This window comes from Hyperolius riggenbachi, chromosome 7 (genome assembly GCF_040937935.1).
Source record: "Hyperolius riggenbachi isolate aHypRig1 chromosome 7, aHypRig1.pri, whole genome shotgun sequence".
Lineage (NCBI taxonomy): Eukaryota > Metazoa > Chordata > Amphibia > Anura > Hyperoliidae > Hyperolius > Hyperolius riggenbachi.
The window spans coordinates 13,055,417-13,083,262 of NC_090652.1; the positions used below are offsets into that span (position 1 = coordinate 13,055,417).

A 27,846-nucleotide genomic window follows, 5' to 3' on the forward strand; every position below is an offset into this window, starting at 1 on the left:
GCAGAATGTTCCTGGCTGTGGGAGCGGCATGCGGCCGGACAGCGCTGACTGGCTGAATTACCAGGACTCATAGCAGAAGATCCGGGTGGTGGAGGACAGCGAGGTACTGATTAGCCTGAAGGGGGCTGGAGGAAGCCCCAGGTATATATAAAACTTTACTTTTCATCCGTCTCAGGTACCCTTTAATTTGTAGTCACCAAACCAAATTTTAACAACATATCAAATTATTTGATTTCATCAGCAAAGAGCATTTGATCAGCATTTGATTTCATACATTTGCATAAATCAGCATCAATGCAGAATTATTTCCATCTCATTGACCATCTCTATTAGTGACACGGCTACACATCAGGCTTTATTCTTACAGCATAGATGTTATTTCATATCTATAAGAGATTCCTGTGTACACATCATATATACAGTCACTATCAGATGTGTATATCTGACCTTAAAAATACGGGGACTGCTTTATTGAAGCAGCACAAGTAACTAATTTTGATTGGTTTATTTCATTTTTGTGGACTAAGCACAGCTATTACTGTATATATACATTATTTTTAATGACTATTATCTGAGAAATAGAACATTTTATCATATTTTCTATTTTAATTACAGTTACAAATTCATTAGGAGTCTGAGTCGGTGAATTTTTCCCCGACTCCAGGCACCCAAAAATGCCCGACTCCAACTCCACAGCCCTGGTGGCCACGCACCAGAATGTGGGTGTGGCCATGGGTGAAGCCAAATTTACATGAACTTAACAGCAGTCTAAGTAGGCCTGCCCAGCAAAATGTTGGATGAAGCCTCCTCTCCATTAATACAAAAAAAAAAAAAAAATGCAGCACATCACATAAATAGGTAGAGTCACTTAGACATAACTAGGCAGAGTTACCTGGCTTCTGTGCTGGCTGGTCTGGCTTTCTGCTGGTGCGGGCTGTCCTGCTGCCAGTTCCCCCCATAGCATTCCCTGACCTTCAAGTGGACCCCCTCCCATGCTCCCACGGGCCTCCCATTGAAGCACCACAACTCCCAGCATGCCCCCATAGTAGAACCACCGCTCCCTACATACCCCCATAAAGGCGTCACAGCACCCAGCATGGCACTACAGCACCACATAGATGCCGTGTGGTGCCATGCTGGGTGCAGTGGTGCCTCTATTGGTCATGCTGGGTGTTGTGGTGGAGAAAGGAAAGAAGCCCGAAAGAGGATATGTCTGCAGAATCTGGAGACCAAGCGGACGGAGGCAAGTACAGCTGCCTGACTCTGCCTGAGGGACATCAGGGGCACCCCAGAATAGATCCGGGGCACAGGTCACTGATCTTCGGTGCTAGCAATGCTAATGCTGCATGTTTTGTTTGTATCTGTATTCGTCACTATGACATGAATTCTGTCAGGGACATACCTAGAAATCCCCAGGCCCCCCTGCAAAAAAAAATAAAATAAAAATCCGGGCCCCCCCACCTCCCTAGGGCCCGCTCAGGGACTTTTGTGGGGCAGGAGGGGTCGCAGCATAAGAGGAGAGTGGCCGCTGATCGGTGGGGAGGGGGTACATTCCCCCCCCCCCTCGTGCTCTCCTCTCAGCGCTCCCCAATCATTGGTGGCAGCGGCGGCAGGCTGAATACATGACCTCCTTCTCACCGGAGGTCTTCCGTTCTCTAAGAGCTTCATGCAACTTCCTGTGTAAACAGGAAGTTGCTCTTAGAGAACGGAAGAGCAGGTAATGTATTCAGCCTGCCGCCGCTGCCACCAATGATTGGGGAGCGCTGAGAGGAGAGCCCGAGGTGAGGGGGGAGAATATCCTCCCCACCGATCTGCGGCCACGCTCTTCTCTTATGCTGCGACCTGCGACCCCTCCTGCTACCAGCTCCGTAGTACAAGAACCACAGAGGATAATGGATGTACAATAGAATGCCTTTATAGTAAACTCCAAGGAACTTGGCCAAGAAGTTTACTATGCGAGGGATTGTCATACTCATGCACCAACTATACTGTAGTCCTGTATCTTAATTCAGTGAATGATTGGGAGTAATTTATTCATTGCAGTGCTTCAGCAAGCGAGCACAGACAGGGGTCTAAGCTTAATCACCACACAACAGAGTGCACAGGAAGCATAGGTCTCACCAGTGAATGCAGGTACAGTACTGATAGTGTGCTCCTCTGATCACATTTCTGTGCAGCCTGGAGGATGCTGCAGCGTTGCAGCCATGCACAAGCACAGGATGTATAGGTCTCACCAGTGAATGCAGGTACAGTACTGATAGTGTGCTCCTCTGATCACATTTCTGTGCAGCCTGGAGGATGCTGCAGCGTTGCAGCCATGCACAAGCACAGGATGTATAGGTCTCACCAGTCAAAAGACAACTGAAATGAGAACAACATGGAGGCTGCCATATTTATTCCCTTTTAAACAATACTAGTTTCCTGGCAGCCCTGCTGGTCTATTTGGCTGCAGTAGTGTCTGAATCACACCAGAAACAAGCATGCGGCTATTAGAGGCAGAGGATCAGCAGGATAGCCAGGCAACTGGTATTGTTTAAAAGGAAATAAATATGGCAGCCTCCATATACCTCTCTTTACAGTTGTCCTAAAGGTACCTATAGTTTGCTTCTGTAGTGTCTGCATTTCTGTGCAGTCTGGAGGATGCTGTAGCATTGCAGCCATGCACAAGCAAGTCACAGATGACAGGCAATTTACTCTGTGATCAAGCAGTAGCTCACACAGGAAGCACAAGTCTCACCAGCTGGTGCTTTTGAGGTCATCCACACAGGCCTCGAGTAGTGTGCAGATAGCGAGCAGATACATGTGGCTGCCAGCCAGCCTGCCCACCGACCACAGATCATGGGTCTGCGACTTGACATATGAAGAATGTGCACGTCTGCACCCGCCCACTTTCCACTGAAGCCAGATACAGAATACTGCAGGGGGCCAAAAAAAAAAAAAGGTTCACTATAACTGAAGTTGTTTTATAGCAGAGTTTACCATACCAGGTGTTGCTCCCATATACGTATAATGGGGTGTCGCTGGGACCTGGGCATGTAGTTTACTATACCCGAAGTTCTACTATATCAAGAGTTAACTATAAGGAGATTATACTGCATACAAATGCATTATCAGAAAACAAAAAATTACAATTCAGAAAGTTTATTATGAAAAGTAAAACAAAAAAAACACTCAAGACTGCCTTTAAACGAAACTTCATACTCTCTCGCTTCCTGCAGAAAACCAGATAGCGGGACTCCTTACAATGGCGTTGCCTTTTACTGGACAGGACCCACAGCAGAAAGGATTTCTGCTTACAAACTTTACAATGTTTTGCAATAGTGGTCATTTATTCTAGATGCAGCTAAATGACAAAAATATCTGCAGGGTCAGCACAATGTAAGCAAAGGAGCTCCTGGTACAGCAGACTCCTATATGATCAGCTGAAGAGTGATCCTCTGACGGCGAGTTGGGGGCAGCACATGATTTATGGAGGGCAGGGAACATATTACAAAGGAGGCGGGGTAAGTGGGGGGAGAGGGTTGAGTTTACAGTGCTGTGTTTGTCGTTAGGCTTTCCCTCTGTTGCCCTTTGACCCCGGTGGGATGAGTTCATATACTGGGGGACGTTTAGGACCACCCTTGCTCGTCTTCTGGCTTCATGTCCAGGGTACCGGTTACAATGCCTGTCCCGATGGTCTTGTTTCCATCTCTCAGGGTGAAGCGCTGACCCACTTCCAGGACCATGGGCTGCCGGAGGGTCATTATCAGGCTGGTGTCTTCTCCGGGCATCACCATCTCCTGCAAGAAAAGGAGTTACACGGAGGTCAGAGAGGGGAATTATGGGGCGGCTGGGCGCTCGCTGCATGCGCACAAAGGCCATCGTTACCTTGGAAATCATATGTCTACAGACACCCGGAAAGAAAATGTTCTCAACTAAGTCAGCAGGCTCAATACTGTATTTTTTGCTCCATATGATGCTCCCCCCCCCCCCCCTTCCAAAAACAAATGGGGAAAATGTCCAACTGCCTTGTGGACTTTATATGCAATAGTATCCGCAATCTGGTCGCTCTACCCCCAAATTCACTCCCACTTGTTAATTAGAGCTGTGCTAAAAAATATGGGAGGATCCCGACACTCGAGTACTGAAAGCGAATCTGAAGTTAAAATCAACTTATAAGATAATAAATTGCATGTGTAGAACAGCTAAGAAATATAACATTGGTAGCAAAGAAAAGAGTTTGTTTCCAGTGCAGAAAGTTAAGAAACTTCAGTTATCTCTGCAAAAGAACTCCTCTAAACTCTCGAGCCCACTTGGGTCCGCAATAGTGCTGTTTTCTGAAGCACTTATCGCAACCTGTCTCATCGTTTGTTTGACCTCCCTAGCTGCCAGGAGCTCAAGGCAGAGCAATGGAGCGCAGCGGGCGTTTTTACTCACCTTCTGGGGGATCCAGATGCAGGCAGCCATTCTACTTCCTCTCCCCGGAGGCTCTGAATCACTCTGTAGTGAGATAATTCACCACGATCTCACCAGAGTTACAGTGCATCCGGGAGGATGTGGTAAAATTGCAGCACTGGAGCCCAGGGAAGTGAGTGAGTGCTGGGGCTGATGCAAGCATTCTGGTGGCATGATTTTTCCTGATTTTAGTGTCTGAAACATTTAGAAAAGACCCTAAAATCTGGAAATTATTATACCGCCGCCAGGGAGGTTACGGTTTTACTGCAGAGAAGTTCAAAGGGTCATTAGCTCTGCTCTGTTTCATAGTTTACAAACTATACTCTATATTAAACTGCAAATATTAGAAAATGATGCAATGCTATGAACAAAAAGCTATAGAACTGAAAATAAAAATGAGACTATTTTCTTTGCTACTAATGTTCTCTTCATTATCCGTACTACACATACAATTATATCATAAGGGTTGTTTTTTCTCGCGTCAGTGTCACTTGACACTAGAAACCTTTGTATTGGCAACAGGGACGGTCAAGGACTTGCTAAATAGTTCCGAGTTGAAGCAGGTTTTACGCAAATGAAGGCAGTTTGAAAAAGGACCAACCAAATACAGGGAAGCTGCATAAGCTCTACATCTACACTGAATTATTAATGCCTCACTGACCATCCCTATTCAGCATGGGAAAAGTGACTGGACGCTCTGGACAAATCCTCTGACTTGCATAGTTTGGTTGAAAAAAACAAAAACAAAAAAAACACTCGTCCATTAACCTCCTTGTCGTTCTAATTATATCCTGTGCACGGCAGTGGGAGTTTTGTTTTTTTTTCCGCATGTAGCTAGCCTAGTGCTAGCTACATGCTTCCCCCCTCCCTGCGGTGTCCGCCCAGCCCTTCCAATCTTCTCCGGCGCATAATCCCAACAGGAAATCCCGTTCTGAACGGGATTTCCTGTATGGGCTTCTCCCGTCGCCATGGCGACGATCGGACTGACGTCATCGATGTCGTGACGTTAGATGGAGTCCCGATCCACCCCTCAGCGCTGCCTGGCACTAATTGGCCAGGCTGCGCAAGGGGTCTGGAGGGGGGGGGGGCGCGGCACAACGGCAATCAGATGTTACACGCAGCTAGCAAAGTGCTAGCTGCATGTAACAAAAAATAAATTATGCAAATCGGCCCAGCAGGGCCAGAGCAATCCTCCGCGGTGGGTTACCCTGAGCTGAGCTCGGGATAACCGGCATGGAGGTTACGTCCAAACAGATAAATAAATAAAATAATAAAAAAAAATAAACACTATCCTGAGCTTGCACATATCCTAGTTGATCCAGAGGAAGGTGAAAAATCTTACAGGGCCTGAGCCAGTTAGCCTTAAAGTGAATGGGAACCACATTTAAAAAAATGAGATAGATACTTACCCAAGGGGAGGGAAGGCTCTGGATCCTATAGAGCCTTCCGGCTCCTCTACTGGTCCCCTCGTTCCAGTGCTGGCTCGCCCGGTAGAAGTATTTGACTAATTTAGTCAAATCTTGCTTTACCCGGCCGAAGGAGGCTTCAGAAGTCTTCAGGGAGCCTGAGTGCTCCTGAAGAAGGGCGGCCCTGTACTGCGCCTGCGCAAGCACGCTCTCTTGCAAGCTCACGCCTGTGCAGTATGGAGCCGCAAGTCTTCGGGAGGACACGGCTCCCGAAGACTTCCAAATACCCTTTCAGTGGGGGATTGAAACTTTGGGAGCCAGCACAGGATAGAGAGCACCGAGAGAGGAGACGGAAGGCTCTATACAGCCCAGAGCCTTCCCTCTACTTAAGTATTTGCTTCATTTTTAAAAAAATGCGGTTCCCATTCACTTTAAAAGGGGAAAATTCCTTCTCGACTCCAGGTGGCAGTCAGATAAATCCCTGGATCAACTCTTCCAGGAATTACCTGGTAATTACAGCCATGGATGCCCTTCAATGCAAGGAAAGCATCCAAGCCCCCTTTTACATGCAGATGTAGAGTTTGCCATAACTACTTCCTGAGGTAAGATATTCCAGATTCTAACCACTCTCACTGTGAAGCACCCCTTTCTAAATGGATGGCAAAAAGTATTTCTCTCCATATGCAGATCATGTACCTTTGTCTGTCGTATAATCCTTGAGTTGAGTGGAGGGACAACATGACCCCCTCTAGCGCTATAGACCGGTAGTAAAGGTGTGACATACCTTCCCCTGGGGCAGCGTGACGCGGGCGGCCATGTCCCAGGTCAGTGAGAACATGACGGGTAAGAAATTGGTGACGAAGGGCGTGTGGCGGCCTCCTTCTTCCTTGCTGAGGATGTAAACCTGTAAACACATAAATTGCCTCCGTTACAGTAGCAGATTTCTACGCCCCGAGTTTCCCCAAAAGTAAGACGGTCATTAATTTTTGCCCCAAAAATTGTGCTAGGACTGGTTTCCAGGGGATGTCATATTTCTATGAACATACAAGTTCCTGTGCTGTGTGTCCTACTGCCTTTCTCACTGTGCCGCCTCTACCTCTGTTGGATCCACCTCTTGTGTGCTCCTGTGTCCCCCTGTGCCAATTGTCCCCCTCTATCCTGACCTCCTCCAAGTCCCCACGTCTATCGCTGTGTCTTCTGCTGTTCCTCGTGTCCTCTGAAGCCCCCCCTGCTGCTTCCTCTTACCCCTAGCTCCATGCTGCCGTGTCCCCAAGCTTCAGCCTATGGGGAAGTAGTTCGGCAACTTGTGTTTCTACTGGAGGCGATGGTCTTGCAGGTAGGACCATGGCTCTGTTATAGGGCCAATCACTGCACTCGCCAAGTATCAGCTAGTGCAATGATTGGCCCAATGACAGCCATAGTCCCGCCCGTGAAGCCATTGGCTCCAGTAATAAACACAAGTGGCTGTACTCCTTCCTCTTACTGCCGCTAGGGCTTATATTTTGAGCATGCTCGACATTCCTGCTGGGGATAACTTTCGGGGGGGATGTCTTAATTTTGGGGAAACAGGGCAACGCTGTGATTTAGAGAGGCTCTTCTGTGCAGGAGGCGTATCCTGAACCATACCTGGGCCTGGACCTTCTGATGTGGTTTAATGGAACCGGGCTTACACATGACCATTCCTCTGCGGACATCTTCTCGCTTTAACCCTCTGACCAGTGCCCCAAGGTTGTCCCCAGCCTCAGCCCGGTCCAGGCTCTTGTGAAACATCTCAATACCTGCAGAAACAACAGCAACTTTACCCATCAGCAGCTTCAATAGAGTTATCTTGTTTGAGATAAGTGGTCTGCTTTTTGACCTCAGTCAGCAGAACTGGTGCTATAAATTCTTGGAATGCTTCGATCTTCTCTTTACCAGCAGAAAATATAGAAACTGAAAGCGGAAGTCCGTATATTCCGGCGTATAAGATGACTTTTTGAACCCTGAAAATCTTTGCAAAGTGGGGGGTCGTCTTATACGTCGGGTGTCAGGTGCGGGGTGTCAGTATTATGGTAGGCAGAGCTTACCAGGTGTATCAGCCTTGGTGGAAAGGTCCGCTCGTGTCCTCGGTCCTATGTCCTCCACTGTCCCCCTGCATCATTTATGTCCACGACCCCGCTGTTTGAAAATTCAAAGCTGCAACACCATAGCATCTTGCGAGCAGCCGCTCGCGGGGGTAACATGGCAGCTTCCCGATTCTGGGTCATCTGACTGGTGACGTGCGCTCCACAATTCAGCGTCTCTTCCTATGCACGTCACCAGTCAGGTGACCCAGAATCAGGAAGCTGCCGTGTTACGCAAGTTGCTATGGTATTGCAGCTTTGAATTTTCAAACACAGGGGACATGGACATAAATGATGCAGGGGGACAGTGGAGGACATAGAAGGACTGAGGACATGAGTGGACCTTTCCGCCAAGGCTGCTACACCCAGTAAGCTCTGCCTATTACAATACTGACTCCCTGCTCTCTTCTCCCTCCCCTGGATGACTGCGGCACGCAGTAATTTGCAAAGGTGTATTCAGGGGTGGGCCAGGAGGATGGAGGAGGCATGTTGTGAAAAAGGGTAGTCTTATACGGCGAGTATATGCCAAATTCTTTATTTTAACTGGAAAAGTTGGGGGGGGGGGGGGGGGGGTCGGCTTATACACCGGAATATACAGTATTATTGTCTCACACTGCCCCCTAGTGGCAGGGAGCATAAATACTCATTACAGCAGGACTAATTAGAAGCAGGGAAATGTAACAAATAAGAAATGTTTAAAAAGTGCTAAATTAAATTGGCCTGACCGACTAGCAAATCTATAAATTGACATCTAAAGGGTTAAAGAGGCCCTGAAGTGTCATATACTGTAGCATCCCTTTATAGTAAACTCCAAGGGACCAGGAAAAGTAGTTTACTATATCAGAATTGGTCATACATTGTATATTTATGTACACAATAGAAAATCACACCACTCGGCACTCAGCACATATATCTTGGGGGGATGGAATAATGGAAGTGGTCTGCACACGTATCTCTTGACTGGTCAAAACTACACCTCAAAGCACCCCCTGTATAGTAGCATGTGAATCAGAGCCAAAGGACGTGCAACCGGTGCAGGCTACTTAGAGAAAAGTCATCCTATAACGAGTACATCAAAACAAGCCGGGCAACTGTCACTTTTTTCCACTTTAATTCGTCTTCATGCAAGGTAAGAAACATACATAATTGCAGCTCTTGGAGGTATCAAACCTGTTCCAGGTGTATGTGCTGAGGTGTGTTGGGGTTCGGTGACCAGGGTGGAGGGACTGCACTACGCCGTTTCGCGCCCGACTGGCGCTTGTTCACGTGCTTGTGTCCGTAGCCATGAGCGCGCTGTGCGGCTTCCTGTATATAGTTTAGAAGCCGCACCCTCGGCGCTCATGGTTGGTGCGTGGAGTGATGTCATAGGGGTCGGGGGTGAGGGGGCGGGGCCACGCCTTTTCATCGGCGAGAGTGATAGTACGCCGCATATGCTAGACACAGCAAGCGTATGAGGCGATTCCGGTTGCTATGGCAACATATTCTTTTGGTGCTGAAAGTGACAAGCAATACAACATGCTGCATTCATCCGTAAAACCATTTCAATTGCGCATACTGTGCCAAAATTCTGAACATTAAAACATTTAAACACGTGTAAAAAGTGACTAGTGCTTAACCCAATCTTTGTGCATAGTTCCGTGTACATTAATACTTAGTGAGTTTTGTATGTACGTCCATAGTGGCATGAAGTGATACTCTTTTTCTATCCTGCTGCCCATTTTATTAAAGGAACCTCTTTTTATTATTATAATAATAAAATCCCCATATAAACCCAATCCCCTACTTAAAAAAGACTGGGGGTAAAACTGCCAATCTTAAAGGGGACCTCGGAGATACATTATCCCCTATATAGTTCCAGCTGCTACCCACCTCTCAAAGTTTCCCAGAGGGGCCATTTAATTTGCCTCTTTTTTAGGGTCTTTGGGTCGTTTACCCTATATTACAGAAGAAGAGGAAGGAAATGCAAAAAGCATAAGCAAAAGGTAAGTATGCAGAAAATAGGTAAATATGCAGAACAGGGTCACCATCTGATACTCAGACATGGTACATTATCTTCAGTTGTAACACTCCTGTTACCCCCTCCATCACATAAGGAAGAAGGGGGGGGGGGGGGGGGGGGAGGAAGAAAAAAGTAACCAAAAGTGAGAATACGTTGCAGACTGAAGCCCAGATTGATTTGCCGGAAGTGCAGACTGGGCATCTACCATGGGCTCAAAACTCAAGCAGAGGGCAAATCTGCCCTCTCATGGTTCGACCCCAGTGTGTACAGGGGGTGATCCATTTATTAATGGATCACAGTGCATAATGCACTTTAATGCTCTGACACGGTAATTTCCAGGTCCTGTGCACCAGGACCACCTTTAGGTCCCGTGCACCAGGGCCCTATTTCATGGGTGCCCCAAACAAACACCCCAGCATTATCATCTGGAAACATAAGAGGGAAAGGAAAAGGGGAAGGAGACCCAAGCAAACCAATAAAAGTGCAGGCCGCATCCAATGCGGTCAAAGATCTAAAAAGTCCAGGGCCCAAAAGAAGGGGGGAGGAGAAGAAGGGGATAAGAAGGAAGAGCACCAACCACCAAGTTCACACCGAGGATCTCATTGTGCTGGGGTATGGAGAGGGTAAAAGTGCGGACCTCCACATTACATTAGGGGAACCCCTGGTTACGTAAACAAAATCTCTATCTAGCACTTCTGGTGTCCCAGGCCCATCGAGCCCAGGGGAGTTAGGGAGCAAGAAAGCAAGCCAAATCTAGCCCATCATTGAGACCTATTGGTCCCATTGCCTCTGTGCGTAAAATTACCCGTGACTCTCGTCAGGTCAACTCGCGATCGCGGTCGCCCCCTCTCCTGGAGGCACTAACATGCAGGAGGCCTGCGAACTTTAGGCACCTGGCATTGCCTTCATGTACTTCCCTTACGTGCTCGATGAGCCGGGGGCAGCCCCTGCCCGATTTTATGGATTTGAAATGTTCGCCCACTCTTTCCTTTAGGGGTCTGGTGGTTTTGCCGACATAATAAAAGTCGCAAGGACAAAATACCACATAGGACACAAACTCTGTTTGACATGTGATGAAAGCCCGCACCTCCCATTGTACCCCTCCCAGGCGGTAGTTGATACCTTCCCGCATATACGGGCAATATTTGCATTTACCACATTTGTGGTTACCCCTAGGTCGATTGATGCTTAACCAATTCGTGACCGGGCATGAGCGATATTCACTCCGAGTCAAAATGTCACCCAGGGTGGGGGCCCTTCTATAAGCTATTCTGGGGGGGTCCGGGAACACTCTCCGGAGTGCGGGGTCCCTTGCTACCAATGACCAATTTTTCCTAACAATCTGTGTTATTTTCTTAGCCATGGGGGTGTAGTCAAATGTCAAGGTGAATGGACCTTTTTCTTTGCTCTTAGGGGTCCTGGAGAGGAGAGAAGACCTATCTCTATCCCTGGCTCTGTCTCTGGCCTTCGCAAGTAGTTCTCTATCATATTTTCTTGCCTCCAATCGTGCGGTTAACTCCTGCGATTGTGCCTCAAATGTTTCTAAACTGGTGTTGTTTCGTCTTAGGCGTAAATATTGGCCGTATGGCAGGGAGGTTTTAACATGTTCTGGATGGAAACGGTTTTTGTGCAGCAGAGAGTTTACAGCCGTCGCCTTCCTGTATCCCTCACATACCAATCTGCCTCCATCTGGTTTGATCTTTAAATCTAGAAAACTGATGGATTTATCCCCGATCTCCGAGGTTTAGAAACATTTGAGGCACAATCGCAGGAGTTAACCGCACGATTGGAGGCAAGAAAATATGATAGAGAACTACTTGCGAAGGCCAGAGACAGAGCCAGGGATAGAGATACGTCTTCTCTCCTCTCCAGGACCCCTAAGAGCAAAGAAAAAGGTCCATTCACCTTGACATTTGACTACACCCCCATGGCTAAGAAAATAACACAGATTGTTAGGAAAAATTGGTCATTGGTAGCAAGGGACCCCGCACTCCGGAGAGTGTTCCCGGACCCCCCCAGAATAGCTTATAGAAGGGCCCCCACCCTGGGTGACATTTTGACTCGGAGTGAATATCGCTCATGCCCGGTCACGAATTGGTTAAGCATCAATCGACCTAGGGGTAACCACAAATGTGGTAAATGCAAATATTGCCCGTATATGCGGGAAGGTATCAACTACCGCCTGGGAGGGGTACAATGGGAGGTGCGGGCTTTCATCACATGTCAAACAGAGTTTGTGTCCTATGTGGTATTTTGTCCTTGCGACTTTTATTATGTCGGCAAAACCACCAGACCCCTAAAGGAAAGAGTGGGCGAACATTTCAAATCCATAAAATCGGGCAGGGGCTGCCCCCGGCTCATCGAGCACGTAAGGGAAGTACATGAAGGCAATGCCAGGTGCCTAAAGTTCGCAGGCCTCCTGCATGTTAGTGCCTCCAGGAGAGGGGGCGACCGCGATCGCGAGTTGACCTGACGAGAGTCACGGGTAATTTTACGCACAGAGGCAATGGGACCAATAGGTCTCAATGATAGGCTAGATTTGGCTTGCTTTCTTGCTCCCTAACTCCCCTGGGCTCGATGGGCCTGGGACACCAGAAGTGCTAGATAGAGATTTTGTTTACGTAACCAGGGGTTCCCCTAATGTAATGTGGAGGTCCGCACTTTTACCCTCTCCATACCCCAGCACAATGAGATCCTCGGTGTGAACTTGGTGGTTGGTGCTCTTCCTTCTTATCCCCTTCTTCTCCTCCCCCCTTCTTTTGGGCCCTGGACTTTTTAGATCTTTGACCGCATTGGATGCGGCCTGCACTTTTATTGGTTTGCTTGGGTCTCCTTCCCCTTTTCCTTTCCCTCTTATGTTTCCAGATGATAATGCTGGGGTGTTTGTTTGGGGCACCCATGAAATAGGGCCCTGGTGCACGGGACCTAAAGGTGGTCCTGGTGCACAGGACCTGGAAATTACCGTGTCAGAGCATTAAAGTGCATTATGCACTGTGATCCATTAATAAATGGATCACCCCCTGTACACACTGGGGTCGAACCATGAGAGGGCAGATTTGCCCTCTGCTTGAGTTTTGAGCCCATGGTAGATGCCCAGTCTGCACTTCCGGCAAATCAATCTGGGCTTCAGTCTGCAACGTATTCTCACTTTTGGTTACTTTTTTCTTCCTCCCCCCCCCCCCCCCTTCTTCCTTATGTGATGGAGGGGGTAACAGGAGTGTTACAACTGAAGATAATGTACCATGTCTGAGTATCAGATGGTGACCCTGTTCTGCATATTTACCTATTTTCTGCATACTTACCTTTTGCTTATGCTTTTTGCATTTCCTTCCTCTTCTTCTGTAATATAGGGTAAACGACCCAAAGACCCTAAAAAAGAGGCAAATTAAATGGCCCCTCTGGGAAACTTTGAGAGGTGGGTAGCAGCTGGAACTATATAGGGGATAATGTATCTCCGAGGTCCCCTTTAAGATTGGCAGTTTTACCCCCAGTCTTTTTTAAGTAGGGGATTGGGTTTATATGGGGATTTTATTATTATAATAATAAAAAGAGGTTCCTTTAATAAAATGGGCAGCAGGATAGAAAAAGAGTATCACTTCATGCCACTATGGACGTACATACAAAACTCACTAAGTATTAATGTACACGGAACTATGCACAAAGATTGGGTTAAGCACTAGTCACTTTTTACACGTGTTTAAATGTTTTAATGTTCAGAATTTTGGCACAGTATGCGCAATTGAAATGGTTTTACGGATGAATGCAGCATGTTGTATTGCTTGTCACTTTCAGCACCAAAAGAATATGTTGCCATAGCAACCGGAATCGCCGCATACGCTTGCTGTGTCTAGCATATGCGGCGTACTATCACTCTCGCCGATGAAAAGGCGTGGCCCCGCCCCCTCACCCCCGACCCCTATGACATCACTCCACGCACCAACCATGAGCGCCGAGGGTGCGGCTTCTAAACTATATACAGGAAGCCGCACAGCGCGCTCATGGCTACGGACACAAGCACGTGAACAAGCGCCAGTCGGGCGCGAAACGGCGTAGTGCAGTCCCTCCACCCTGGTCACCGAACCCCAACACACCTCAGCACATACACCTGGAACAGGTTTGATACCTCCAAGAGCTGCAATTATGTATGTTTCTTACCTTGCATGAAGACGAATTAAAGTGGAAAAAAGTGACAGTTGCCCGGCTTGTTTTGATGTACTCATTGTATATTTATACAGATGCATTTGCTGGGACCAGACGACAGAGTTTACTATATCAAAGTTTACTATAACAAGATTCTACTATAGTAAGAGAATAGTGAAGTAATAGCATACAGTAAATTATTTAGGATCCCCACTCTTTACGGTAATTTCCCTGGTTTAAGCATCAGGAAAAACTTCCTATAGCTAAATATTGCTGTACATTGCTATGTAGCACCGCCCTCCCAGTGATGTCACAGCTAGGAAATTTATTTAACCATTTAGGGACAATGTAACGCATTAAAACGTCATGTTCGCCGCCATTAATGGCAACAGGACGTTTTAATGAGTTACATTGTAACTCTGCTGCTGTGTGCGAGCGGGCGCGCTCCCGCTGCGCGCGCACGTCGGGTCCCGCGGCTTGGTGATTGGACCAGGGAATCACATGGTCCCTGGGCCAATCAAGTGCCAGTAACAAGGCAGATCATTGTTACAAGCCAGTAACAATGATCTGCCTTGTAGTGTCAGTAAACAAAGTTGCTTTCTCCCTCCCAGCTCATCTGTCACCTCAGACTGCTGTCAATCAGCATTCAGAGGTGACAGGAGCTGTGAGGGAGAAAGACTGCGATTGTGGTAGGATTTTTATATTTTTAAATACAATTTTATCCCCATACTTTTTTATTAACCCCTTATCCTCCCCCTACTTTGCCATTTACTGGTTTTCTGTTTTATTTTAGTACTTCTTAGTACTTTTCTGTACTTTTTCGCCCCTCTTTTACCCTTACTCTGATATTTCTTTCTATACTTTCTAACTATATTCTTTCTTTTCATCTTCATAAAAAAAAAAAAAAAAAAATCTTTCTGTTACTGATCAATCGCTTGGTTGATCGATCGATCTGTCTGTCTATCCCATCCTATCTATCTATCTATCTATCTATCTATCTATCTATCTATCTATCTCTCTCTATCTATCTATCTATCCCCTTTGCTTACTATGGCGAGGAGACTGTATTCTGTTGAGGAGGCAGCCGTCTACCTCCAGCAGAGCAGCAGCAGTGGGGACGATTCAGGGAGCGAATGGCACCCAACGAGCAGCAGCTCTGAGTCAGATTCTGACAGTTCAGAGAGCGTTGGGCAGCCGTCTCGCCGCTTCAGGAGGGATGATGACTCCACTGTTCAGGGCCCTTCAGAATCCACCGCAGGGGGCTCGGTGGGTAGCACAGCTGCAGCTAGCAGCACAGGCCAGAGGGGAACCACTGTCTAGGGCCCTTCAGATGCCACCGCAGGGGGCTCAGTGGGTAGCACAGCTGCAGCTAGCAGCAGAGGCCGAAAGGGAGCCAGGCAAAGGCAGGTACGCCCACCGGTACCTGAGGACATAATTCGGGGCACCTGGTCACCCGCTAACCTTGTAGCACCCAACAGGGGCAAGCGAAATATTAGTGCCCACTGACAACTTCGGGCCTGCTGACTTCTTCCAGCTCTTTGTGGGTGATGATTTGCTGCAGCACATTGTGGAGCAAACCAATTTGTTTGCACAGCAGTATATTGCCCAGAAGCCCACCTGCTATTTGGCTGAGAAATGGGAGCCCACCACCATACCTGAGCTAAAGGTGTTTCTGGCCCTAACACTACACATGGGCATACTCCAACAGCCAGAAATAAGACTGTACTGGTCTATGGACTTTATGCACGCAACACCCCTGTTTCCAGCTTCCATGAGCAGGCAGCGCTATGAGGCTCTTATGAAGTGCCTGAACTTTGCCGACAATTCGGACAATGTCCCCAAAGGTGATTCTGCCCATGACAAGCTTTTTAAGCTGAGGCCCATCCTCACCCACCTCAGTACAAAATTTAGCGAGGTGTACACCCCAGAGAGAGAGGTTGCAGTGGATGAATCCCTCCTACCCTTCCATGGCAGATTAGGGATAAAACAATACATTCCAAGTAAGGCTGCCAAGTATGGGATAAAATTTTATAAACTTTGTGAGAGCAGCACTGGCTACACCTATTCTTTTTTTCTGTATGAGGGCAAAGATAGCCATTTGCAACCAGCTGGGTGCCCACCATACATGCCAACCAGTGGGAAAATTGTGGTGGAACTAGCCAACCCACTCCTCCACCAAGGCTATCATGTGTACGTGGATAACTTCTACACCAGCATTCCCCTTTTCAAATTTTTATATTCTGCAGAGACTGGTGCCTGTGGGACAGTGAGGCCAAACCGCAAAGGCCTCCCACCACAGGTGGTTAATAAAAAATTATCCAAAGGGGAACACACAGTCTCAGAAGTGGTGAGCTCCTGGCTATAAAATTCAGGGACAAGAGAGACGTCATGGTCCTGACTTCAATTCATAATGAAGAAGTGGTTCCTGTCACAACCTCCAGAGAGCGGATCGAGAAGCCAATGGCATTGGTCGACTACACAAAAAATATAGGTGCGGTGGATCTTGCGGACCAAATGCTCTCCTACTACTTTTTTTTTTTAAAAGAGGGCCTGGTACAAAAAAGTTTTTTTTTAACCTCCTGCAGATGGCCATGCACAACGCATTTGTGCTTTATAAAAAGAAATGCCACAGTGACAGCTACCTCCCGTTTATGCGACAAGCTTTGAGATCGCTGATCAATGAAAGCGTAAACCTTATGGAGGAATTCAATCCAATGCAACTGGATGGCGCAGTTCGCCTAAGGGGAAAACATTTTCCTGCCCTGATCCCCCCGGACCCAATTAAGGCGAAGCCACAGAAGCGATGCCGGGTGTGCACCAAGCACAAGAGGCGGAGTGACAGCAGATACCACTGCCCAAAGTGCCCCTCACAGCCGGGACTCTGCCTTGCCGGCTGCTTTGAGGCATACCATACCCTCAGCAGCTATTAGACTTTTCCTTTTTTTTTTCTTTTTTCTTCTTCATTACCCTAAATTTTCACTGGACTTTTTCCGCTCTACTTTTATTTGCCACTTACTGTCCCTCAAAGGAACTCACAATTACCACTAGTTAACATTACCACCTTTTTTGGGGGTGTGGGAGGAAACCCAGAAGCTTAGAGGAAACCCAAGACTCCTACAACCTGCAAATAGTTTTTTTCCCATTTGGACTTGCTGCTGCAAGGCGAGAGTGTTCGCCACAAGACTTTACTCTGCAGACCACCCCCCCATCTTCTGACCACTGGCTTTCCTTGGCGTATGACCTCTGGCCTTTCTCCATCCTGCTAGACCTGCAATGGTGAGTTCCAATGTATCTGTCATTCATGTTATGGATAGTGATTTAGGCCTCACTTAAATTATTCAATTTGCAACTGAGTAGGCCTGAGTCTCTAGTTTTCAGAATGGTAACATTTGTGTCTTTTATTGAATGGTCTAAGTGTCTTTTATTGAATGGTTCACATCACAAACGCGGATGGCCATGCGCGCGGAACGCGTGCGGACCGCAACGCGTACGAACGCACGCCATCCGCGTTTGTGTGCGTTGCGTGGCTGATCCCATCACTGAAAAGTGAATGGGACAGCCATGCGTTTTTACAAAAAATGCGTGCAGCATGCGTTCCCGGACCGCACAGGCCTGGAACGCATGCAGTGTGAACATCAGACATTGCACTGTATGCAATGTCTGATGTCGTGCGTGTCGGCTACCTGCACGCGTTTCCAAAACGCGGCTGGAAACGCGTGCAGTGTGAACGGGGCCTTACACTCCTGGGGCTTTGAGAAGAAAGAATTACATTGCTGCATTTGGTAAAAAAGGGCCTTAAAAAATACATTGGCGTTGCTCATGATTAACAGTGTATTATGTGGCCAAAACATTATCTGATGATGTGTATAGGGTATCATTTTAACCGTGACAAGCAAGAGAAGAGAATTTGGGGTGTTTGAGAGATTATGCATATGTCATTTGAATTGTTTTTTTGTGCCAAAGTAAAAAAAACTGTAAAAAAATACAATTTTCTAAGTTACGGTGCAATTTCAGCAAAACCGCAAAAGTGCAAATGTTACAAAATATGTATATTTGGGTAGGTCTGGTTCTCTAGTTTTCAGAATGGTATAATTTATGACCTATATCCAATGTTCTGAGACACCAGGGGTTTTGCTAGGAAAGTATGACTGTATTGTTTCTGGTGCAAAAAATGGCCTTGAAAAATACATTGGCGCTGCTCATGATTAACAGTGTATTATGTGGCCAAAACATTATCTCATGATGTGTATAGGGTATCATTTTAACCGTGACAAGCAAGAGAAGATAATTTGGGGTGTTTGAGAGATTATGCATATGTCATTTGATTTTGATTTTTTGGCAAACTGAATGAGAAGCAATAAAACTGTTATTTCCATATACTCTGTACCAAAATAAAACACTTGTAAAAAACACCAAAAGTGACAGAATTGAAAACCGAATGCATAAATAGTTACCTTAGGGACTCAGCTTTTAAAATATGTATGCTATGAGGGTGAACTACTGTTATATTTGCAAATAAGGGCTTGAATTCATTGGTAGTATGCAATGAGAAAACAAAAAACACAACATAGGAAAAATACACCTTTATTTCCAAATAATATATTGTCACCATACTTTGCACTAGGGACATAATTTACATATTGTGATAACCAGGACAAATAGGCAGATAAAATGTGTGCGTTTTATGCACATTAGCAGTGTTTATTTTAAAACTATAGGGGATGAAAATTGAGAAATCGTGCATTTTCTCATTTTTACCTTGTTTTTCCCTTTAAAATGCATAAAAAGAAAAGGTATTACTGAAAATAAATATCGCCTCCAAAAAGCCTATTTAGCGGCAATAAAAACAAGGTATTGATCAATTTGCTGTGATATGTAGTGAAAAAGTTATTGGTGAATGAAAGGGAGGAGCGCTGAAAGGTGAAAATTGCTCTGGTCCGTTAGGGTAAAAACCCTTGGGGGTGAACTGGTTAAAAAAAAAAAAATTGTATATAAAAAAAAATTAAACATCCTGGTTGGTGGGGAGAAAAAGGGGGGGGGGTGTTTCTGGTGGAAGATCACTTGTGTGCTGAGTTGCACGGCCCTGCAGCTAGGCCTTAAAGCTGCAGTGGCCAATTAACAGAAAAAAATGGCCTGGTCTTTAGAGGGGTTTAACACTGCGGTCCTCAAGTGGTTAAATGACATTTTACTACGGTTCTAAAATACGGTCATGGTTTACAAAAGGAAAAACAAAACCAGTCCCTAAAATGACTCATACTCTAAACAGTGTGTGCCAGTGCAGAAATAAATCTGCACAGGCATGATATGCAGGAGAAAGAATATTTACAATGTAAAAAGGAGCAAAGACCTTCAAAAGTACAGGGAACATTTGACAAGCACATGTTTTCAAAGTACAGATCAGCACACACTGCAGCTAGGCTGCTATCAGTACAGGCACAGACTGCCCAGCAGACTCATGGGCAGTACACACTGCAGCTAGACTGCTATCCGTACAGGCACAGACTGCCCAGCAGACTCATGGTCAGCACACACTGCAGCTAGGCTGCTATCAGTACAGGCACAGACTGCCCAGCAGACTCATGGTCAGCACACACTGCAGCTAGGCTGCTATCAGTACAGGCACAGACTGCCCAGCAGACTCATGGTCAGCACACACTACAGCTAGGCTGCTATCAGTACAGGCACAGACTGCCCAGCAGACTCATGGGCAGTACACACTGCAGCTAGACTGCTATCCGTACAGGCACAGCAAGCTCACGGTGAGTTTGCCTTCTTAAAACAAAGTATTTGCGATTATTCAGGTTGGTAGAATGGAATTATGAGGTGTCCCACAATGAATCACTGCTGAATATGCAATTTATCCCTTTGTTGTCCCCGATAGCTAAACGTACCTGCAGAACTGCTGAAATCCATGCTATGCACTAGGCCTGAAAGATAAATCGAATTTAAATCGAAATTGCGATCACCAAGATCACAATTTTGGATTTGTCAAAGCGGCAATTATCGCAATCATGTCATTTCCACATGGGGGAAGTTTGAAGAAGTGTGCTTGGCAAAACTCCGGGTTCCTGTATGGACATGACATACAGGAAGTATTCCGTGCATTAGAAGCTATGTCCAGAACTGATGCAGCTTGGGGGACAGAGGAGGCACAGAGAGACAGCGGGCACAGAGACACAAAGGGGGCAAGAGAGAGACCCAGAGGAGGCATAAAGAGGCAAAGGGGGCACAAAGAGAGACAGATGAGGGAACAACCAGGCAAAGAGGGGGAACAAAGCTTGATTTGAAGGAAATCGTGAATCGAAATCGCAATTTCAGACAGAAATCGCTCAATTCAATTTTTTCCTAAAATCGTTCAGGCCTACTATGCACTGATGAGGATCAATCCCTCCCAAACAGTCTGCATGCATGTTGGGTTATTAGGGCTCTGTAATATTAACTAGCTGACACATCACTGCATTCCAGCAGTTCTTGAGGTGTGGCTAGCTTACAGGGACAACAAAGATTATTTGCATGGCCATGCACCCTTCAACCTCTCATCTACATTAACTCCTTACTAAATAACCCAATTACGCACTGCCTGTACATGTACTGTATACTTCCCCCACCTCTTGTTTCCACCCCATTCCTTTAGATCAGCGATAGGGAACCCATGGCTCTGGAGCCAGATGTGGCTCTTTTGATGGCTGCATCTGGCTCACAGACAAATCAGTTAGAGGTTGATTCACTAAGGTACACTGCTCAAGCAGCGCCACGTAGTATGACAGCGCAATTAACATTTACAAAGTAGGCACACTACTGCTGTAGCACGCACTACTAACTTACCCGTGCTGCCCCAAAACTAACAGCCGCTCCAATTGTCCCACCCTGTACCCGTCAGGTCCAGTGACTTTGTAGGACGAGATCCTCACATTTTGATTGGCTCAATAAGCTGCCTGTCACTTGCGCGGATCTCGTCCTACAAAGTGAATCAACCCCCAAGTCAGCAAGCTAATTGTACAAGCTGTTAGTCTGTATTTCTCCTGTCTGGGAAATGCTGATGTTGCTGAAACCCAAGAGAAGCTGAAGACGTGTCTGACACTTCCGCTGCCGGGAGGATCAACTGTATACACATCACCATGGCAACAGGGACGTAAGCCCTCTGCTGCGCATGCACACTGTCCCAGTTTGAAATATATTGTATGGCTTTCAGGAAAATACATTTTAAAATATGTGGCGTTTATGGCTTAAGGTTCCTGACCCCTGGTTTAGATTTTAAGCTCGCAAGGGCAGGGCTCTCACCCTTTTGTGTCATAGAATGTTATTCATTTAATTGCTCGCACTCTGTTAGACATTTATACATTTTAGTCAGTTAAATCTGCTATTGTAATCACCAGTTCTGTATTTTGTACCAGTGTTCTCCCCAGAATTTTTCTCCATCCGGGTGGCATGAAAGTAGCCGGGTGGTGCGAGACGGGGACATTTGGTGGTTATTGCTGTGTTCCACACAGGAGTGTTTGTTGCTTTTCAGATGCTATTGCTGCTGAGTTCATTCTTTACTTTATGCAATGGACCACTTTGCACAGATTTTTGCTGGACAGATTTCACAGCACAGAGTAGCTGCCAGTTAGCTGACATTATAAGAATGTAATTTGTCTTGTAATAACCTCTAGTGGCCATGTGTGGTAATGCAGTTTTGCACAACAGCACAATAAATTCCTATACAGGTAGTCCCCGGCTTACAAACAACCCACCGATATGAACGGCATGGATTCTGTGTTTCCATGGGAACAAGTAAAAAAAAAATTCAAATTGGACTTCTTGTTTTTGAGAAAATCGATTTAAAAAAAAAAAAAAAGAAAAAATGGCTTCTAAACTTGTATAAGCAGGTACAGAGGGCAGAGGTGACACAGAGGGGGACACTGAAGAGGTACAGGGGACAGAGATGGCATAGTTTTCCGACTTAAGAACAGATTCAGGTTAAGAACAAACCTACAGTCCTTACCTCGTTCGTTAACCGGGGACTACCTGTACATAACAATTGCACCTACAGAAACCTGATCAACACAGTCCACTGGGGAGGTCAGAGACAAATATTCTCTCCCATATAGAGGTGCACAAGGATAGCCAGGCCCCTCCCACCATTCTCTGCGCTGACGTCACACTGCACTGACGTAACACAGTCAGCTGGGGAGGTCAGAGACAAACATTCTCTCCCATACAGAGGTGCACAAGGATAGCCAGGCCCCTCCCACCATTCTCTGCGCTGACGTCACACTGCCTCTGACGTGCTGAAAAATGAGGTCATCTGGCATCTTACCTGTCACAACAGTTTTGATCTGTCTTCTGCGGCCGACAAATTCACAATCGTCTCCTTTCTTGATAGTCCCCCGCTCCAGTGTTCCGGTCACCACGGTGCCGCGGCCTGCAAGGGAAACGCAGGTAAAGAGATTACAGGGGGGAGTAGAGAGATGGGCTACAACTCATCAACAGGAGAGCAATCTATAGCCGACAGCTACTTCAGCATCCCCCCCCCCCCCCCCCCCCCGCGAGGTCTGCTAGGTATAAAACGCCTCTTACAGCAGATCTGATCTCAGAACTTCCTCTCTGCTCTAAAAGATAAGCAACAGCATAACTACTTTTACAGAAAAAACATTTTGTTGCAGCTGTTACAAATCCTGCAATAAAGCTGCAGCGTGTCTACTTCCTGCTTTCATGGAAGCAGACATAGGGTTAACATCCTGTTTTTACAAACTAGCTGCTTCACCATGGCAGTCAGCTGACACAGATGAGAGAGCAAATTACGACTTGTGATTAGTCACAGATGGTGTGTGTGTGTGGGGGATAAGACAGGCTAAACTCTCTAAATACATACAGGGTGAATTTCTCTGTTTCCTTCTGTACTATGCAAGAGTTCAACTCCACTTTAAGGAGTTCTACCCTCTTACAGTCAGAACTGAGTCTTTAGTATTAAAAAAAGGTTTAATGATGTACTGTTTCAGATCACTGATACAGTATTCCGTGTCCCAGAAGCTAAAATATATGACCGGTTGACCTTTTTTTATCTATCCCCTTCTCTCAGAAGCTGTTCTCTGCCAGAAAAGAGTTTTATGGCTGTAACTCTATCAGTGAGAGCTACACTATAGTTTGACTAGGAGAGAAACCGATCACTTGCAACCCTGAATGTTTAGCCCTTTCAGGCAGAAGACAAGGAACACAGCTTAGCTATTTGTACGCTTGGCATTGTACATACACGCGTCTCATAATGTCACTTTAAAGAGAACCCGAGGTGTGTTTAAAGAATGTTATCTGCATACAGAGGCTGGATCTGCCTATACAGCCCAGCCTCTGTTGCTATCCCAAACCCCACTAAGCACTCTGCAATCCCTCTGCAATCCCTCATAAATCACAGCCGTGCTGTGAGGCTGTGTTTATATCTGTAGTGTCAGTCTCAGCTGCTCCCCCGCCTCCTGCATAGCTCCGGGCCCTGCCCCCGTCCCTTACCTCCAATCAGCAGGGAGGGAAGGGATGCAGGCAGGGACTGGAGTTCTGCAGGAGGTGGGGAGAGCAGCAGACTGACACTATAGAGATAAACACAGCCAGCTCTGACAAGCTGTTTGTCAGCAGCGTGGCTGTGATTTATGAGGGATTGCAGAGTGCAGGGGGACCTTAGGGGGGTTTGGGATAGCAACAGAGGCTGGGCTGTATAGGCAGATCCAGCCTCTGTATGCAGATAATATTCTTCAAACCCACCTCGGGTTCTCTTTAAGAATGGCAGAGTGGCAAAGATGAAGGCTAGCCACACCTGCTCTAACAATGCCCCATGCCGCAGCCCACAAACTGTTTGCGCCTCACTGACAATTTCTGCAGCTACATCCTGTAGGCAACAGAGGGCGCTTACCTGGAATGGAATAGACAGTCTCCACTGGCAGCAGGAAGGGCTTATCCAGCTCTCGCTCGGGGACGGGAATGTAGGCGTCTATCGTGTCTAGCAGCTTCATCACAGAGCTCAGGCCAATGTCCGGGTTCCTGTTCTGTGACATAAAACACAAGGGGGCGCTTTAATAGAAGAAAAAAAGTGAGATGCAGCCCGCCCACGGCAGCCTGCCAGCGTGTCGCAGGTGTCTGACACACCCCAGCACTGCCAACATGGAGAACTGGTAACAAGAGGAGGAGCTTCTAAGACAAGTACAGCCCCTTTTTATTATTTTTGTTTATATAGCGCCAACATCTTCCATAGCGCTGTACATGGTACAGAACACATAGTGGAGGAGTGTAGATACGTGAGAAGTTCAGAACTCTGTCCAATCAGGACATCCAGTAACACAAATAGAAACATAGTTGTATAAAACATCACTAATACTGGTACGTGTTCATATGATAAATTACAGCAGAATAAACACTAGGAGGAGGTCCCTGCCCTTGTGAGCTTACACTCTAGAGCACAGGAGTCAAACAAGACCCGTGGGCCGAATGTGGCCCTTCTTGCCATTTTACGTGGTCTCCAGAGCTTCAGCCTGACTCATCATACCGGTTTCAGTTACTTTTCCCTGGAAGGGTCTTATCTCCACCTCAGCAACCTCCAGATGACTGCACACTGTACTCCGCACCCACTTTTAAAGTCACACCTCACGACTTGACACTAATGATCTGTGATAGGTTGTCAGTCCGCAGGGAGGTGTGGCTTCGGGCAGACAGAGCAATCATCCTTCTCCCTCCCCCCCATGTGACTAGGAGGGTGTGTTTCAGACTAATGCAGACAAACTCAACCACATACAAGTCTCAGACTGGGAGTGGGAACAGCAGGTAGCTGAAGGTCTCGCAGGACATGAGGATCTATGAACTGATGTAGCAGATGATTTTCCAATTTTTTAAAACTACAGCTGGTCATGGAAAAGTTAAAACAACATTTTACTAAATGCATGTATTTTTTTTTATTTTTTTATTTTAACCACTTGACGACCAGGGTAATTTTCAGTGATCGGTGCTGCGTGGGCTCTCCAGCCCGCAGCACCGATCAGCTGGCAGCCAGGGCGATCAGACTACCCCCCTTTTTTCCCCACTAGGGGGATGTCCTGCTGGGGGGGGGGGGGTCTGATCGCCGCCGGCTGCTTGCGCTTGCGGGGGGGGGCTCTTCAAACCCCTCCTCCGCAGCGCTTCCTGGCCTCATTCCCCTTCCCTCCCTCTCCCTCCCCCTGTGAGCGGCGCAGGACGGAATTCCGTCCTGCGCCTGATAGGATAGGCTTCTGCCTATCAGATGCCGGAGATCCCCGGCTAATCAGAGGCCGGGGATCGCCGATCTACGTCACGGCGCTGCTGCGCAGCAGCGCCGTGTGATGTAAACAGCGGGGATTTCTTCCCCGCGTGTTTACATTTTGCCGGCGAGCCGCGATCGGCGGCTCTCCGGCTGTTCACGGAGACACCCTCCGTGAACTGACATGGAAAGGCCGCTTGATCGAGCAACCGTTTCCATGGTAACCCGCAGACGACCAGTTTACACCAATCGGCGTTAGCTGGTCGTCAAGAGGTTAAAGTAAACCCAAAAGAAAAAAACAAAACAAAAGCTGTTAAGGTAAGTATGTTTTTTTTCCTGTGCTGTATTTACCTCCAGGGCGCAGAGCGCAGATCCCGTCACAACAGGCGTGTTGTCTCCATCATAGCCGAATTCTGTCAGCAGCTCCCTGATCTCCAGCTCCACCAGATCCAGCATCTCCTTGTCATCCACCGCGTCCGCCTTGTTGATGTACACCACGATATGCTTCACCCCGATCTGCGGGAGGGAGAAGAGGATATTTTATAGGCGACCTACTAAAATGCCAAACCTACGCACAGGACATTGGCTTTAAAGGGGAACTTCAGCCTAAACATACTGTCATCAAGTTACATTAGTTATGTTAATTAGAATAGATAGGTAATATAATCTCTTACCCACACTGTTTTAAAAGAACAGGCAAATGTTTGTGATTCATGGGGGCTGCCATCTTTGTCATGGGGCAGCCATGTTTTTGGTTGAAAGGAGGTGACAGGGAGCAGGAGACACAGTTCCAACTGTCCTGTGTCCTGATTACCCCTCCCAGCTGCACACACTAGGCTTCAAATGTCAAATTCAAAGTGTAAAAAAAAAGAAAATTGCACCAAAACAGCAGAACGAGAACAAAATCAGAAATCCCATCATGCTTTGCACAGCATCAGGGGAAAAAAGCCCGGGCAGTTTTCTTCTGTGCAGCTAAAAATGAGGCTTGTATAAGAGAAACAAAGTTCTGATGGTGTGAAACTGTTAAAGAAACACAAAGCCTTTTCAGTGCTGCTGAGTCGATGTTTAGTCCGGAGGTTCACTTTAACCCCCCTTGGCGGTCTGATTCTTTCCAGTGCATTTTTATTAGCATGCTTTCAGACCCGAAAGCCTAGGAAAAAAAAATATATATCATACCGCAGAGATCTGCAGCAGCCCCAGCAATCACTCACCTCCCTGAGATCCAGCACTGCATTTTTCCCTCCGTCCTTCGGGTGGCGCTGTAACCCCATAGTGAGATTGCCGGCTGTCTTGACGACAAGACAGCGATTTCACCAGGGGGAAGCAGAGCCTCGGAGGAGAGGAAGAAGAATAACGGCCGACGTCGGGATCCCCCGGGAGGTGAGTAAAAACGTCCGCTGCTCACATTGCTCTGCACAAACCTCCCGGCAGCTACCACGAGTTCAGCTCGAGGATACCGCTCCTGGCATGTTTTTTCCCACCCCGAGCTGGACTCGTGATAACCGCCAAGGAGAATAAAACACTGCTGCCATCAGATGCGACAGGCCCCTCCTCCCCCTGTGCTCCTCTCCGTCACCATATGGACTCAGTGACTCGTCAGCCATATTTATCCCTAGATTTACATTAGGAATGGTAGATGAGACAAAGGATTTTGAGCTGATGCAGGATTATGCAAATTTTTTATGACATTTCATTCAGCTTGAAAATGGACCAATTGAATGTTACCTCAGCAGGATCTGATTAGTTTATTTTAAAGTTGCAAAAAAATTGTATACAAAACGTGCACAATGCTGCATCAACTCAAAAGGACTTGCAACTCGATGACCATCCCTAATTCACATCACTATTTTGTGTACCATTGCTGAATGCACCTGTGTAACATTGTTTAATGTCATAACGTCTCCCTCATCTCAGCTCTGTGTAGTAATAATCCATCATCACCAGGTAAGCGCTGCTAAGTGTCACCTAATGCCTAATACACACCATACAACTTTCTGTTAGATTTTCTGTTTCTGTAATTAGAATATGTTCTATAAAGTACTGGTGGAGAATGGTCATCATCTCTGGTGCATTGTCTTCAGGTTATCTCCTGCTGAGTAGAACAATGCCTAATTGCTCGGCAGAACGATTGTTATGGCGGCCATACACTGTGCAATAAAAACGTTTATTCGATCTAAGCGATTGAATGAAAGTTGAATATATAGATATATATATATATATATATATATATATATATATATATATAGATAGATAGATAGATAGATAGATAGATAGATAGATAGAGAGAGAGAGAGAGAGAGAGATATAAACATTTTTTATCAAGAAATTCGAATGACTATCCCGTTTTTTTGGGGGGGAAAATCTGATCGGTCATGCTGGAAAAATCTTTATATTCGATCTAAACGGAATAACCGAACTAAATTATCTAAGCGAAAAAAAAAATAAATTGTACCATGTATGGCCACCTTTAGATAGATAATTTCCAACATGTTGGAAATTATCTGGCAGGGTAAATCTTACAGAAAATCTAAT

The 27,846-nt window shown here is 46.6% G+C and overlaps 2 protein-coding genes across 3 annotated transcripts in view; both read right to left on the minus strand.

The window, feature by feature from the left end:
- Positions 1-3,207, minus strand: part of LOC137524097 (elongation factor Tu, mitochondrial-like) — a 53,604-nt gene extending 50,397 nt beyond the window's left edge. The window contains exon 1 of the mRNA XM_068243598.1: positions 2,738-3,207. The gene's annotated coding sequence lies outside the window, so the exon portion shown is untranslated. The remainder of the gene's footprint in view (positions 1-2,737) is intronic.
- Positions 3,208-3,301: 94 nt separating this feature from the next.
- LOC137524096 (elongation factor Tu, mitochondrial-like) overlaps positions 3,302-27,846 on the minus strand; it is a 47,970-nt gene continuing 23,425 nt past the window's right edge. For both annotated transcript variants that reach the window (XM_068243597.1, XM_068243596.1), the window contains exons 6-11: positions 25,666-25,830; positions 23,962-24,094; positions 22,381-22,485; positions 7,467-7,618; positions 6,625-6,744; positions 3,302-3,779 (exon numbers count right to left, since the gene is read on the minus strand). In XM_068243597.1, coding sequence (XP_068099698.1) covers positions 3,609-3,779; positions 6,625-6,744; positions 7,467-7,618; positions 22,381-22,485; positions 23,962-24,094; positions 25,666-25,830 — 846 coding nt within the window. In that variant the 3' untranslated portion in view covers positions 3,302-3,608. The remainder of the gene's footprint in view (positions 3,780-6,624; positions 6,745-7,466; positions 7,619-22,380; positions 22,486-23,961; positions 24,095-25,665; positions 25,831-27,846) is intronic.